At 43.4% G+C, this 16,279-nt stretch overlaps 1 protein-coding gene across 12 annotated transcripts in view; it reads right to left on the reverse strand.

Annotated features, from left to right (window-relative positions):
* Dnah11 (dynein, axonemal, heavy chain 11) overlaps positions 1-16,279 on the reverse strand; it is a 316,394-nt gene that overhangs the window by 119,551 nt on the left and 180,564 nt on the right. For all 12 annotated transcript variants that reach the window (XM_039078094.2, XM_063262810.1, XM_039078093.2 and 9 more), the window contains 6 exons: positions 16,016-16,255; positions 13,466-13,627; positions 13,043-13,236; positions 9,738-9,900; positions 8,472-8,595; positions 7,707-7,849 (listed from right to left, as the gene is read on the reverse strand). In XM_039078094.2, coding sequence (XP_038934022.1) covers positions 7,707-7,849; positions 8,472-8,595; positions 9,738-9,900; positions 13,043-13,236; positions 13,466-13,627; positions 16,016-16,255 — 1,026 coding nt within the window. The remainder of the gene's footprint in view (positions 1-7,706; positions 7,850-8,471; positions 8,596-9,737; positions 9,901-13,042; positions 13,237-13,465; positions 13,628-16,015; positions 16,256-16,279) is intronic.

The raw sequence follows: 16,279 nt of genomic DNA on the forward strand, positions 1-16,279 counted from the left end.
GCAGGCTAATCCTCAGCTCCTTAATGGAATCTTTCATTTTTGTTAGTTTTTTTTTAAATTGATAGATATTTTTCTTGAAAATAGGTCAGTATTTGAGACATCTCATGCAGTTTCTGGTGGCACCACTGTTAGAGCAGCCACCTTCCATGTGTGTTAAGGACAGGCCTCACACTCTGCTGGAAAATGGCTATGAACACAAACCGCTTTTCTAGATACAAAGTACATTCTGTGTAAATTGACCTTTTCTCTGACCTTTGACCGAGCCTTTCACTGCCTGTGTTAAAAGTTCTTTTAGAGGTTGATGGGGATAGCTCTGTGATTTAGTTCAACCCTGAAAAATCTCTCATATGAAAAAGCCAGGTGTGGTGGTGCAGACTCACACCTGGGGAGGCAGAGTTGGGGGGATTTCTGGAGCTCTCTGGCCAGCCAGTGCAGCCTATGTAGACCTTCCAGGCCAGTGAGACCCTGGAGAGAGAGAGAGAGAGAGAGAGAGAGAGAGACAGAGACAGAGACAGAGACAGAGACAGAGAGACAGAGAGAGAGACAGAGACACAGACAGAGACACAGACAGAGAGAGAGACACAGAGAGACAGAGAGAGAGAGGGAGGTAGAGGTAGAGGTAGAATGTAGATAGCACCTAAAGGGTGATACCCAAAACTGCTCTCTGGCATCCATATCTTATACATGTGCTTATGCACTCACACGTAACATTCATCTAAAGACATATGAACACTCACTCCCACATGTGCATATACATACACATACACACCATTTAGAGGATAAAATAAGAGAAAAGACATCTGCTTTCAGTGATTCCCTCAGTGAAACCTTTATCACTGTGCTTTCTGTTATGGCTGCTAATACCCCTCTCATCTTATAGTACTTGTGGTAGCCATTGGACCAATGTTGTCCCTGCAGTGAGGTGGGCTCCAGATGGACTGGGACTGGACTGTCATACTCCTGTCATCTCCCCAGGACACATCCCGGGATCCCAATAAACACATGCTGAACGGCAAAAGTCTAAATGGTAGCAGTTCAGAAGCTCCATTTGGGCAAACAGAATACTAGTATTTGTGTCATAAGTTTTTGAGGTTGTGCTGGCTTATCATATCAAAGTTTGTGAAACTCAGATGTACAGCACGAGGTAGTGTGGTGGCTTGAGTAAGAGAATCCCTCATAGGCTCTTGTGGTTGAATACTTAGTCCCCAGTTGGTAGTGATGCTGAGGAAGGTTATGGAGCATTTAGGAGATGGAGAGTAGTAGGAGGAAGTCTGTCATTGGGTCAGGCTTTGAGGATTTATAGCTTTATCCAATTCTGTTCTCTCTCCCTTCCTCTCTTTCCCTCCCTTTCTCTCTTTCTCTCTCCCTTCCTCTTTCTCTCCCCTCCCCCTCCCCTTGCCCCCTTTCTCTCTCTCTCTCTCTCTCTCTCTCTCTCTCTCTCCTCTCTCTCTTCTCTTCTCTCTCTCTCTCCTCTCTCTCTTCTCTTCTCTTCTCTCTCTCTCTCTCTCTCTCTCTCTCTCTCTCCTCTCTCTCTTCTCCTCTCTCTCTCTCTCTCTCTCTCTCTCTCTCTCTCTCTCTCTCTCTCTCTGCTTCTTGCTCTGGCTGGTTGCCTTCCCTGTTTCCATGTTCTCTCTGTCATGAAGGGCTCCATGCCCCTTTAGTCATAAGCCAAAACAAACACCCTTTCTCCTCTAAAGTAAATAACTGATACAGATATCATCTTTTGTCACCTTAATTTCTTTGCAATTTACCAACGGTCATAGAACATGGAGAGCCACAGTGGTGGTCCCAACAAGTAAGGCCCTAGAAAAACAGAGAGAGGGACCTAGCCCTAGGCAGCTAGCCCTTAACTTCCTCTTCATCAATGCAAGAGAATCCTGAGCAGAAGGGGTATGGATGATAACGCGCCCCTGGCTAGAACAGTGCTCCATGATCATCTTGTTGAAGACTGGTTCCAGTGCAGAGGTACTCAGAGCAGGGGCTGTTGGGAAGTGGCTGTGTTGTGAGGACTCTGATTTGATCAGGGAATCAGTTTGTTCACAATCTGACGATACGGTTAAAGAAGCTAAGATGTTTTAGGAGGCAGATGCAGTGAGAGGGGTCAGGTCACTGGGTTCTTGCCTTAGTAGGGTTGTCTTGTCTTTAGGACCTCAACACTCTAACTGGCAACCGTGAGGTGACTATCTCTGCCCCATCATGTGGCTCCCACTGTGATGTTCTGCCCAAGTAAAAATGGATGAAGGCCACAGAAACTGTGATCCTATGCTTTTCAAACTCTTTCCTTGGGTGTTTTGTCTTAGTGGTAGACAGCTGACTCATTATTGTTCATAGGTGAGCGAATCAATTGGACCTAAGGAGATTCTTAGATATTGTATCCCATATATGAAGGTATTTAATTTAATACAAAAGATAGGCAATACTTCAAAAAATGGTTGGCTAGAGGAGAAGTTATACAATAGGAGACTTGAGTAAACTTTTCATGGTGAAAATATGATAATATTAGAAAATATCAAGATATTTTATTAGAGACTTTCTAATAAATAATATAATTTAGAATAGATGACATTTGCCTTAAATGGTTTATTCTGTGCATCAAATTCCTGAAATATTTTACTTTTTTTTCCAGGTAGACCTTCAAACCTAAAAAACATTAAATAAAAAAAATAAAGGACAGGGAAAAGTTACCTAAAGCCTTCCTGAATTTACATTCATTATATATAAATATAATACAGTGTTTCTATGCAGTAAACTTGGATGAAGTTTATCAGTATGCTATCTTTAGATGATATAATTAAAGATTGTTTTTATTTTCTTTATGCATTTTATTTTCTTTCTTACATTCTCTACAAAGACTTTATGTTTCTTGTATTATCAGAAATGCATCTCTCTGCATATGCCTAGACAGGCAGTCAGGTCATGAAATGGACAGATATCTAAATTAAGAGTAGAGGTCAATAAATAAGCCAAATACTGCCCATGTCACAGGGCCAGGAAAGGAAACAAAATAAAGTGTCTTGGGTTAATCCAAGCCCACAGGAGGAGAGAGGAAATTGATGTTTCTCTAGTACAAGATGAGGATCCTGTATGGAGTCTCATACTACATAGGCTCAGACCACTAGCTCCTTTGCAGTAATCCAAGGACGTGCATTTGATCACTGGTGATAGGGAATAGGCTGTGGACTCAGAAGTCAACCCCTATGTGCCAATAGATTCTCTCAGCCCTGCATTTCCACCAGAACAGTGCTTAGTGGTTAACATGAGTGATGGGTAGCATCAGCGACCCCTGTGGCACAGTTAGCTCCCGTTTCATCAGGAGCATGGGCAAAGAAGATACCAACTCTTCAGGAATCTAGTCTGTGGCCTGCATGGTCTGTGAAAACATCAGAGTAATGTGGGCAGCTTTTAAAGATAATATATATGAGGGCTGTATGAAGAGATTGTGAAGACTGAAGCTGTCTTTTAATTCGAAAGCTGCCAGGTGGTCCGTTTTTGCATACCAGTTCTCCTTTGGGTGAAGAGGTCAGCAGATTGAGTAAGGCACAAGCAGGTCTCTATCTCAGCAGACTGTGCTTGTGGGTGGAGTGAAAGAAATGCATGAAGAGGGGCTGGGGATTTAGCTCAGTGGTAGAGCGCTTACCTAGGAAGGGCAAGGCCCTGGGTTCGGTCCCCAGCTCCGAAAAAAAGAACCAAAAAAAAAAAAAAAAAAAAAAAAGAAATGCATGAAGAAAGACTGGTGGTTGTAAAAGAAAAGTATGAAAATGCAGAACAGCAGGGCATCAATCTGGGAATATTAATAAGCCCAAGGAAAAACTATGTAATTATCTTGATAGACACTGAAAAGGAATTCAGGAGAGACTTCCATGACAAAATGGATGTGCGAAATCAAAAGCCAATAGGAGATATTACTGTGAAGCATCAGAGGCTTCCTGCCCAAGTCAGGATCTAGACACAGTCCTCACCATTAGCATCCCTGTTTGGACTTGTTTTTGGCAGTCCTTATCAAGGCATTAGGGATAAGACACACATTCAAAACGATTTTTTTTTTTTTTTTAGCTCAGGCCATATAACCAGGTCTCAAATAGCATAATAAAAGTTGGTTGTTGTGCACGTGTAATTCTAGCAAGGGTGAAATGGAAGGCAGAGATAGGGAAATCCTAGAAGACTGACTCAGCCAGCCTAGACTACCTGATGACGCTCTAGCATGCTGAGAGACCCTGTCTTGAATAAAAGGTGGAAGGCACTGGATGTGTGACAGGGGGGTCCCTCTGATCTCTAACTCACATACATACATATGCAGTGTACACCTGTGTACGCACGTACCTGCATATACATTCACTCATGTGAACGTGCTCATACATATACATGAAAAACCAGCAACCAGATTGGTAAAACAGGAGATCAGATAGTCCCAAAATTAGAAGATAGTATTTTTTTCATATTAAAATAATAGACAGCTTATCAAACGGTAGAACACATTACATCATAAAAATCAAATTCTCCCTTACAGAAATTAAGTAGTTAGCAGGATTTAATCAGAATTAAGATGGTGGCAGAATAATGTGACACCATGATGCTAGTGCTTGTTCACACGTACTAACACAGGAGAACAAGGAAAAGCTTGATCAGAAACAGTAATTAGATGCTAGAATACATAAGAAAGTATTGCTAATTTGTATAGGGTGATGTTAAAACCAATGGAGCTTAGCAAGGAAAGAGAACGGAGAATCCAGAAAGACTGTAACCACAATTATTCCTGATTTACTACAGGAGATGCATGAAACTGTTGGGAAAGGAACACCTGGCATTAAGATAACCTGATGTCTCTCATCTTACTCTTCTCATCTTTATACAGTAGGAAATATTTTCTAGAGGTAGCACTCCTTAAAAACTAAATCATACCTAACTTGTGATTGTTAACGCTGGGATTCTTCAATTCTCTGATGGCATGTAAGCAACACACATTTGTAGAAATCATGCTGAGAATCTTGAATTTTAACCTTTCCTAGGCTGGTGGCATACAGGCTGCTGTCCTCCGATGATGACCAGTGGTCCTGGATGTCTTGAGGGCCTAGTGCATTGTGGGGCTAAGCTATGACATCCCACAGGGGAAATGCATTTTCAACTTACAACGCTTGACCTACGGTGGGCTTACTGGGACATCACCCTGGGTGAGCTGAGGCACGCTTCTGTTCCCAAAGTCATTTTCGATGTTGTCATAAAAAATGTGTGAAGATCAAGTATTCCCTCTCCTCAGCCCACTGTAGCTGTGACATACTTATGGTCACAAGGACAACAGCTCAGCATATTTTGGGAGGGGTGAGTTTTAGTTTTCTGAAACAGGTAACCAGCTCTTTTTCTTCCTCCTCCTCTCCCTGGAGATGAGGAGGAAGGGAACATCCAGATGATGCTAAGACTGATGAGACCATAGATCTCCGAGGGTTAGCGAGCCAGGCTGGGCTGACAGGTGGTCCTGAGGTGCTCTTAGCTAGAGTAGCTGGACTTTCTCCCCCATAGCCACAGTGAGTTACAACGGTCTCTAAGCTGGAGCTTTTCAAGCTTCCTAGTGCTGTGACTTCTTAATACAGTTCCTCATGCTGTGGTGACCCAACCATAAAACTATGTTCATTGCTGCTTCATAACTGTGATGTTGCCACTGTTATGAATCATAATTTGGATATATCATATGCAGGATATTTTATATGTCACCCTGTAAAAGGGTCACTCATCCCAAAAGGTATCATGACCCACAGGTTGAGAACAGCTGCTCTAAGCAAGATGACCTTGGAAGATCAGGCAGGGTAACATGTGTTTGCAATCCTAGCATTGGGTAGATAGAGGCGGGAGGATTGCTGGATCTCAACTTGGCTTGAACTACATTATTAGTTCCGTCAAGAAAGAAAAGAGGGTAAAAGATAATTGAAGATGAAGAAAGGAGGAGGAAGGAAAAAAGAAAGAAGGAAGATAAAGGAGGAAGAGGACAAAGGGGGGAAGTGGAGGAGAAAGAGGAAGAGGAGGAGGAAGAGGAGGAAGAAAGGAGAAGGAAGGAGGAGGAAAAGGAAGAAGAGAAAGAGGAGGAGGAAGAAAGGAAGGAGGAAGAGGAGGAAGAGGAGAAAGAAGAGGAAGAGAAGGGAGAGAAAGGGGGGAAGAGAAGGAAGAAGAAGAGGAAAGGGTTGAGGAAGAGGAGGAAGAGGAAGAAATGGAGGAGGAGTAAGAGAAGGAGGAGGAAGATGAGGAAGAGGAGATTTTTCTAAGCTGACAAGAAACTCCCAAGGCTGTCACTACCTTGTCTAAACTTGACAGAAGAGCAAGCTTTCTTAGTGGTCTATGATTTGGATGTGTATGTCAATGTTACTGAATAATTCTGGGCTGAGTTTAGAAGGTTCACATCCAAGATTTAGTTGCCTCAGAGGCTTCTCCCTAAGGAACTGAACGTTTCTGGCTGGTGCCACTGTTGCTGTCCATTCATCCCTCTCCAGTGTCTCGTGCTCTGTAGATAACACAAGTTTTCCACCGCACTGATAGGTATAGAGATACTAGAAGAACCAGCAAAGCAATAGCTTAAGGATTCCAACTTTGCACTACAAATCACTACAGCAGTGTTAGGAGGTTGACATCTCCAGGTCGGAAGTGTCTGTTTTCTTGTAACACTTGACCTTCACTGATGCTAGTGGTTAGTTGCACCAATCTCTATGACGCCCCAAAGCCAAGTGTATCTTAAATGGAAGGGCTTTAAGAATATTCAAACAACACCCCTGAATCACATCCCACAAAGGACACACTAGTACAGGACGTAACTACTGCTCACGTGATGATGTAAGCAACTCACTTCATCACAGTGAACATCTCCAGCTCCAGTGATCACGTTCTCCCTACACGAACTCCACGTTTTGACCCTTTAGAGCTCTCTCAGCTTTTTCAAAACAGGTTCTTCAGAGTTCATCTTCCATGTTTCCTCTCACAAGGGGTCTGAGAAAGGACTCAGTGGTTAAGACTGCTTGCTGCTTTTACTGAGGACCTAGGTTTGGTTCCTTGCACAAACATGGCAGCTCACAATATATATATGATATATGTATATATCATATATATATTATTTATATATATATTATTTATATATATGACATATATATGATATATATATATATCATCTATAACTCCAGTTCCAGGGAATATAACACCCCTTTGACCTCCATGGGTACTAGGCACTTATATGGTGCACATGCATATATTCAGGCAAAACATCCATACCCATGAAACAGAATGAGTAAATCTAAATAAAACCAACAATATTGTTTCTTCTCCCTAAATGCCTGTGCCTTGAGTTCCTACCCATGCCTGGTAATGGAACACCATTCCTCCAGGATAAACCTATTCCCAGTAAGGAGGAGGCTGTCCCTTCCTGCCTTCCCATGGGCCTATTTGTACTTGTCCCACAGGAAAGTTCTTGGTGACATGCCTTACCTCCAACAATGTCAGCTTCTCTGAGACAGAGGAACATGCCTTCAATATTGCCCAGTCCAGGGCTTCCCAGGAGATCAATATCATACCTGATCTTAGGGACATACAATACAAACACGGTCTAGATAAACGCACCAGTCCCTTCAAAGAAGTCACTGAACTAAACCATAATATGAGTCCTGACTAAGATGCACATTCAAGTGTCAGCAACAGCTTTAAAGCAATACAAAGGTAAAGCAAACATTTCTTACTTTGAGCTGTAGTCGGACTCTGGCCAAAAAGAATGCCCAACAGTTCTCCCTGGAGTCTGTTATGCCGAGGCCTCGAACTTCATTACGAATCCCAGAAATGATCTTGTCGGTATCTTCGTCACTGAACAGACCTGGGATGTCTCCTATCTCCACAGAAGGGGCAGAATTAAATAACAGTCTTGCAACTTACATTTTACAGTGGATTTTCTAATGTTTGAAAGGCTTTCTTCAGATGAAGCAGGCTCCATTTAAAGACAAAGTTTGAAATTAGAAATGACATGCTTTTTTTTTTGCCTTTTGATCTGATAAGACATAGAACTCACTCAGAGAAAGCAGTTACCTGCATACTCACTAGACCTGCATATCCTGTAGACCCACACCCCATCAGACCCTTACACCCAGTAGACCCACAAGCTTCTGAGAACTGAATCCCACTGGATACGCACACATACTAAATTGAGTCCTTAAACTTACTAATCCACAAAGACCCCTAAACCTGCACCCCAATGGATCTATGCAACCTCTAGACCCCCAGACCTGCTCAAGGAGGAATAGCATTTATTTCAGTTTGTGCCTCTTAGAGGCACTTCTTATCCATAAGCTGACTAAGAAAGCGATATAGTACCAATTAGGTTTATAGCTTTCTCCCCAAAGACTGCCCCAGCAAACATCTCAAAGACAAATTATCTCTCTTTAAAGTTCATTGAAACTACAGATAATTTGTCACTGGGAAAGATCTTTCAAGAAATGTGTCCATTTAATCACCCGATGCCAGCAAGTCATTAATCAGCACGAGGAAGCTCTCATCTAGAACGTGGGCATCTGTCAGCAGGAACACGGTGGGCATGTTCTTGGCTCCAGTTCTGACGTACAAATTGGCCAGATCTACCTGTAAGGAAAGGACACCATCGCTCATGTTTTGTTAGAATGCTGATGTGATGTTGGAGCGTGTGGCTGGGTGCTGGGGGGCACTGAGGGAAGAGGATGCGGGGCAGTGGCTGTGCCTCCCCATCACGTCACCTCCAACTCTGGCATTTATTAGTGAAGCATCATGTGACTTGGGGGAGCCCAGGGATGAACCATGTCTTCCTTCTAAGAGAGCAGATAGGAGTTCAGTGACACCTCTGTCAAGTAGCACAGTGGCAGCCCTCTGCTCATCCCAACAGTTGTCTCTTCACTGATAGTAGTTTTGCTTCGTTATTGGGTCAGCAATATTGAAATCATGCTTTTTAAAAAAAGTATAACATACCTTTGCCATAAACTCTAGGCATTATTTTTTTAATTACTACCATGGTTTGAAAAGCAAACATTTAAGGACACAGGATAGTTTTCTAAAAAAAAAAAAAAATCAACAAACAAAAAACGTTGTTTCAGTTGCTCTCATCAAAAAGGGAAGAAAACCTACCTGAAGTTCCAAAGGAAGTACCTTTTCTTTCTGCCTTTTGTCATATAAGGACATAAAAAGCATTGAACACCGAGTCCATTTAAAGCAGGAAATAAAAAGTGTGTTTGTACATTTAAGACAATAGTCTTTTCCAGCCAGGCCTGTGTTGTTGAACCTATACAGATTACAGGAATGTGTGGTGTATTTGACCATGAAGATGAAGGCATCGAAGGCATCTGCAGAGAAGCCCTCTTCCTGTAGGCTGGGGGTTCCTGTCCACATCTCAGAGCTGACACAGAATCACTATCAGTTTGTGCTCTGACTGCCAGACAAATGGACCAGAAGTGCACTCAGCCCTTCATAGCCACAGGTCCAGCCAACAGCAAACAAACAAACACAACAAAAATCTGAGGGCACTTTGTGTGCGTATTCCTCTCCTACAGCCTTCCTTCTCTTGGGGTTTCTCCCTCCGCACCGTAGCACAGTAACTACTGGTGTAACATTAGGTATTGTAAGCAACCTGGAGGTGACGTAAAACACACAGCACCGTGTTCAGGTTTCAGAACGAAGGTGATCATCCACAGACTTGGATTGCATCAGCATCCGGACAACGGTGGATGGCTGCTCTGCCTTTCAACTCTCCTTACCCGGAGATCTTGGGTCCCATAGCCTTCTGTCAGAGTGATCTGAAAGACCTCCAAGCTGCAGATGTAAGCTGCCAGCCTAGACAGGCTTTGCTTGCCACTGCCTCCAACTCCAACCAAGAGGGCGTGGCCTTGAGGGGTCCGAAGAATGCGGCTGATTCGGCACCTGGAGAAAGAAAGTGTCAGCCCCCATCAGAGTCGTGACATAAACCGCCACGGGTTATATTTGCTTTGTAATCTAGATAAATGTGCAGGTTTATGATGAAGTGGCAATTTTATTGGAATCGTTCAATCTCTGCTCATGTTTCCTCACCAAACAAAGACAGCATCTAGCTTCTAAGTATTTTCTTAAAACTTTCCCCAGGAGGCATATTTTGAATTCTTGCTGTATTGATACTACTTGAAAATATATACAAGGCCTATATGGAAGCTCCATTAAATTTGTTTTTTATTAACAAGAAAAATCCCATCCTCTGTCAGCCTCACCCCATACAAAGACCTCAAGGGAGGATGTCCATTGGCATGAGAGCTTTGCTGTAGGACCACTTTGCAAAAAGTGGACTGGCTTAGATTAACAGACACCTCCCTGTGCTTCATTTGAGGAAACTAAAGACTTGATTATTTAAAAAAATTATGTATTTTATGTGAGCGTTTCCCATGTGCATCTATATGTGTATACCAAGTGTGTTCTGGGTGCCTAAGGTAGTCAGAAGCAGCATTAGATCCCCTGGAACTGTAGTTACAAGCGGTTGTAATCCATTGCATCAGTACCAGGAATTGAACCTGGGTCCTTTGCAAGAGCAGAAAGTACTCTTAACTGCTGGGCCCCCTCTCTTGCTTCCTTTCTACTAAAGGCAGCCCCATGCATAGGACAAAGCTTTAGCCATTGTTATTTCAAAGTCAAGTGTCTTACAAGACCCTCCAATGCTCATCCTCTGTAGCCAAAAGATTCTGAGTGTTTACACTACATTTTTCAAGTACGAATGCGTTGGTTTTTCACATCAGTGTGATGTTGGTTTAGTTGAATAAATGGCTTGTATGTGTGTTAAACAAATTAAAAAGCAACCCACAAAATAAAAAAGTATGTGGAAGCCCAACTGCAAAAGCGAGACCTATTACGATTGCCGAAAGACTCCCATTGTTCTTCCTTTAGGGAGATAAGGCTGGAGTCACTTATATCATGACTGACATGCATCAACACTTCCAGTCTGGAAAGAGCTATGCTTGCAAGCTCGGTGATTTCCTTGAACTTTATGACCACACGGCCAAAAGATACAGCAGAAGAGAAACGCCAAGTCCAGAGATAGGCTTCAGTTGCCTCTTATATAACAGGACCCTCTAAGTGGCAAGGTCCCTTTCTTTGAAGCTTAAGGACACTTAACATCACCTCTAACACTGAGTCAGTCAGCTTTAGTCCCACAATCCCTGCTCAGGGAAACACTTTATAGCTTGGGCCACCGAGACTCCAATACTGAGGATCCTATGAGCTTCCCGTCTGGGAAGGGTTTTTTTCCTCTCAGTGTTGGAGGGCATTGGTTTCACCTGCCACATGTGGTGTCAGAGTTTCATGGCCCCACGGGGAACAATGAGGCCAGTAATTCACGGGTTCCCACTTAAGCCCCCCTAGTGTATAATCACTGAAAAGGCGCAGTGGAACTCTTGATACTCACTGAGCTTGCAGCAATAATGGCGTGGGGGTGGCGGTGGGGAGGTCCCTCACATTTTCCTTCAGTCCAAGGCTAAACATTTTATAATAACTTCTCTGAAACTCGAATTTCCTATAGTTCACTCCATCCACATTCACTTCTTATTTTTTTATAAATAATTTCTATTTTAATGACTTACTTTTAAAATTTGTGACTCTTGTCCATTGTCACCTAATAGAAAGGCCTGGGGGGATGAGGGTGGCTGGGCAGGGAGAACTGTATTGGCTATAGAGATGCAACTGACTTCCCACATGGTGGCAACGAACTGCTTAGACTAGCAGTTTGAGATCCCGTACGGCAGCCCATCCGGCAGCTTGTCCTCAAGGCCCCTTATCTCTGTTATAAGAAAATGTTCTGTGTACGTAAGGCCTGTTCAACCTCTCTGGCCTCATCATTTGCTGCTTGCCTATGCTATGCATACTGCAGCCAGTTTCATCTTTTACTCTGTTATTTGAGCATTCGTGATTCAGAGCCGCACAGCCCCTCTGCGATGTGCTCCTCCCAGATCTTTCTAAAATACAGTACATTTATCATGAACATCTCAGACCAGTGCCACTGCCTCCCTCAGACACCCAGTCTCTCTTTAGGAATCCAATAGAGGTTGAGCCTCCTTTATACCGAAATCTTAATTGCTCTAAAACCCTAAACACTTTATGGGTCTAGAAGACAGACTACAGTAAAATCTCGGCTACTCTAAAAGTACCTGGACGCCATGCAGGCAAAGTTTAATATCAAAAGTAAATAGGGCTGGAGAGATGGCTCAGTGGGTTAAGGGCACTGACTGCTCTTCCAGAGGTCCTGAGTTAAAATCCCAGCAACCATATGGTGGTTCACAACCATCTATAATGAGATCCGAGGCCCTCTTCTGGTATATCTGAAGACAGCAACAGTGTATTCACATATAAATAAATCTTAAAAAAAAAAAAAAGTAAATAAACTTGTGGGTCGGTTGGAAACGTTTCATTCCAAGTACACGTGTACTTCAAAGCCTGAAGAAAATATCAGAACCTCTGTACCTTTCTGCTCCCTGGGCCTTTGGTTGATGGGCTCTCAAACTACAGCTTCTGCCTCTGTTTGCCTGTTGCGCTTCTGGGCATGACCTGCTACTCTTAGACCGTTTTCTTGCTCATTTGCATGTGCTCTGGTAAATGGAGCTCAAGCATCACTGAAGAAGGGATTGGACGGAGGTGCCCTGACCAGGATGGGAACATCGATGGCCAAGCTCTACCCCAAGGCAGGCAATGTCCTCTTCTAAGAAGATATACGTACCCTTTTGCTTTCAATAACTGCTCTAAGACATTAAAAGAACGGACTGTGTTACTACCTGGAATGCAGTAGGTGCTCGACACGGCCTACTTAATCCGTGAAAATCAGGTTAAATCCTACCCACAAACCCCACAAGTACTTCCCGTTCCTCTTGCTTAGTATCCTTCTCTGACAGGACTGCGGCGAGATGAAACATTTTGATCGGCTCCGGGGCCCTTTAGAAAATGGCTCTCCTGCACGTGCACGGTCAGGACTGTGACGTGATTTACAGCAGAGCACATTTCAATGCTGTAAGAACAGTTGCCAACCGAGAGCCACCACGGCCAAGTCACTCACACGTGCTGCATGGCGTCTTCAAAGAGCACGAGGTGCATCTCGGAGTGCAGCTCATTGTAGTTGCCCATCATCTCTGTAAGAACTGCCTTTAGCCCTTCCCAGTCCTTCACGGGCTCGTAACAAGGGTCTTCCCTGCCACTGGCAAAGTGACAGTAGACGAGGGGCTGCTGCTGCAGCGTGTTAGCATCTGCACCCTGCAGAAGGAAGCACAAACCGTGGTATGAGAGCCGCCTGAAGAGTCACAAGCACATGAGGAAGTAGGACAAGGTCCCTTAATCCAGACCCAGTTCATCTGTGAATCTCAGACGCTGCAGGAAAAGGCAGTACGCTTGCCCATCTGCAGCTTACAGACTCTCTCTACCTCGGGCCTCATACCGGCTGGAGCCCAGTGAACAGAGACCTCTCCCTCGCTTACTCACTTACTTTGAAGTACTTATGGGCAGCTTCCAGCATTTTCCTCTGAAATAAGTCGGAATCGTTTGCGTCTACCAGTCTGTCTCCATAAACACGTGATGTTTCATGAAGCCACAGGCGTGCTAAGTCTTCTGGGCATTTTAAACACTCAGGAGAGGCAAACAGAATTCCCTGTGTGAGAGGGATGGGGAACGCACCTTTAATTCAGAGGACAGTGTTGTCCTAAATAGGCAATTTTAGTATTTGTTTAACTCTACACCGTGTTTAGCAATCAGAAAGGAACAGACAGACAGGGGCAGGTAAGTATACACATTTGCAAATAAAACTCATTTCAGATAAGCAAGAACATGAGAGTTTAGTATGGTACCCATTTATAAAAGGCCAGAAGATGATAGCAGGTTCCCCTGGTACTAGAGTTACAGATGGTTGTGACCCAGATGTGGTTACTGGGAATTGAGCCCTGGGTCCTCTAGAGGAACAGCCAGTGCTCTCAAATGCTGCGTCATCTCTCTATCCCTCATCATACACGGCTTTAAAGAAAGATTTATTAATTATTATTTTATATGCATAGGTATTTTGCTTGTATGGATGTGTAGCAAAACTCTCAGAGGTCAGAAGAGGGAGCTCCATTCCTGACATTTGGAGTTATAGATAGTTGTGAACCACCATTTTCGTGCTAGGAATGGAACCTGGGATCTCTCCAAGAGCCACAAGTGCTCTTAACTCCTGAGCCATCTCTCCAGCTCCCTCATCATAACCACTTTAAGGAATGTAGCTAAAACTATTGTAACTCAGTGGGAGCTCATTGAAACATCTCTGCACACACATATATCCCAGTCTCTAATGGATTTTATGAAACCAAAGTACAATCAGAATGAAAGTAACAGGATACAGTTTCCTTGTTTTTAATCCTTTGATACAAGCCAATCTAACCCATTTACTTCACAAACAAAACAAAACAAAACAAAACACCCAAAGCTGAAATGTATCTCGTCTTGGAAGGTAAACCAAGGACCAGCAGGGAGTCACTCTGCTCCCTGTGCCCCCCAACACTGTCCTTTAGCATCTGGGGTGCAGGTGACCTGAGAACAGTCAGCTTGCTTCCACCCATGAGAACAGGAGGGTGCTGTGGAGAATTAACCTGTGAGAGGCTGACAATGTTTGAAGGTGTCAGATGTAGTTGGCAGCCTGGACGTGAAAGCTAAGCAGTCAGGGTCACATCCTAGGTCACCCTTTCTGCTAAGGGGAAGAATTGCTTTAGACAAGGCCTTACTAAGCAGAGCCTTTCTAGCAGGTGCTAGGAATGCAGCCCTGAAAGCAAATGGCTGGTGTTATCATGAGCTATCGTCTGCTGCTGTGGTAGGGCTCTGAGGCTGCTGTGGAGTGGTTCTGAGGAGAGCTGTAGAAGTCCTGGAAGTTTTCTCATTTTTCTCCTGCACAACGGAACTTTGAATCTTAGACAACTCCCCAGGTACTTCACCGTACATAGTAGAGAACACCACATCTGTTTCAAAAGTTTCTGACCTTAGATTCCCTCTTTAGAATTTCCTTTATATAATTAATAGTAAACGTTGCCCTTTTGCTATGGGCTACAGTTTGGATCTCAATGGCACCTTACCCCACTTGAGGTCACTAAGACATGCCTTTGAGAAGGGTAATGGAACCCTGGTCTTTGTGTCTGTCCCTAACACACTATGCAATTGAGATAATTTTCAGTATCAAACCCAATCATCTATGATTTAAAATTTCATATTTTAATATATGTTTAAAATGGTAACATTGATGCTTTGTGCAAAAACATGACCAATTACTCTTGTTTGGCACTTAAAATAATAAGTCATTAATTTATAAAGCTCGAATTTCAACTTACTGCTTATTGTTAACTCACTATCTACCATGGTCTGCACGTCTCCCTAAATTTATGTTTTGAAACAACCAGGGCCAGGGAGACAGAGAGATCAGCTAGTGAACCCTATGACCTCAGTTCAAACCTCAGAGCCCTTATAAAGGCTAGAGGAGAGAATTAGCTCCATAAAGTTGTCATCTGACCTCCACAAGCATGTGTAGAGCATACCCTCCCACCACTCACTAAATGAAAAAGTACTTAATTGCCAATGTAGAAGTATGAAGAGGTGGGGCCTCTTCTAAGAGAGGTGACCTCATATGAGCAGCATTTGTGTTTTTATCCTATCTGCTGTAAAGAGACACAATGGTTAAGGCACCATCAGACCAGGCCCTCAGTAGATGCCTGAACTTGCTACTACCTCAACTGCAGACTTCTCGGCGCCACTGAACTACGAACGATACATTCTCATTGCTTTTGAATTACCAAGTCTCAGGTACCTTAGCACAGATATATAGTATGACCTGAAGAGATCCACCATCTCACTGACAGCATCTCAAAGACAGCAGCTTTTCATGTCACTTATCAGAGAGGCTTATGAGTAAAAGAGAAAGTCGCGGGATGCAACAAAGCATGGTTTAAAACTGAACTCGTTCTATAAATGAATGCCAGAAGTTATTCTGATACTCAAGAGGCTAACTTGCCAGTTGAGGTACCTGGAAGATGTTTGATAAGTCTCTTAGATTAAAATTGTAATGGAATTTAATAGCTGTGGGCACAAAGTTCTCTGCCATCGTCTGATGGAAGGCGATGGTTGCCTGGATCAAAGATGGGCCAGTCCTGAGGACCGACGGGCAGAATGCTTGCTGCTGGAGATAGAAGCTGAAGATCTGACCGTAGATGGTGGTCAGCGTGTCCAAAGATGGAAAGTTGAATGCGAGCACGGTGAAATGTCTCTGAAAAACAATTAGCACAAAGTA

The sequence above is a fragment of the Rattus norvegicus genome, chromosome 6 (assembly GCF_036323735.1).
Source record: "Rattus norvegicus strain BN/NHsdMcwi chromosome 6, GRCr8, whole genome shotgun sequence".
Classification (NCBI taxonomy): domain Eukaryota; kingdom Metazoa; phylum Chordata; class Mammalia; order Rodentia; family Muridae; genus Rattus; species Rattus norvegicus.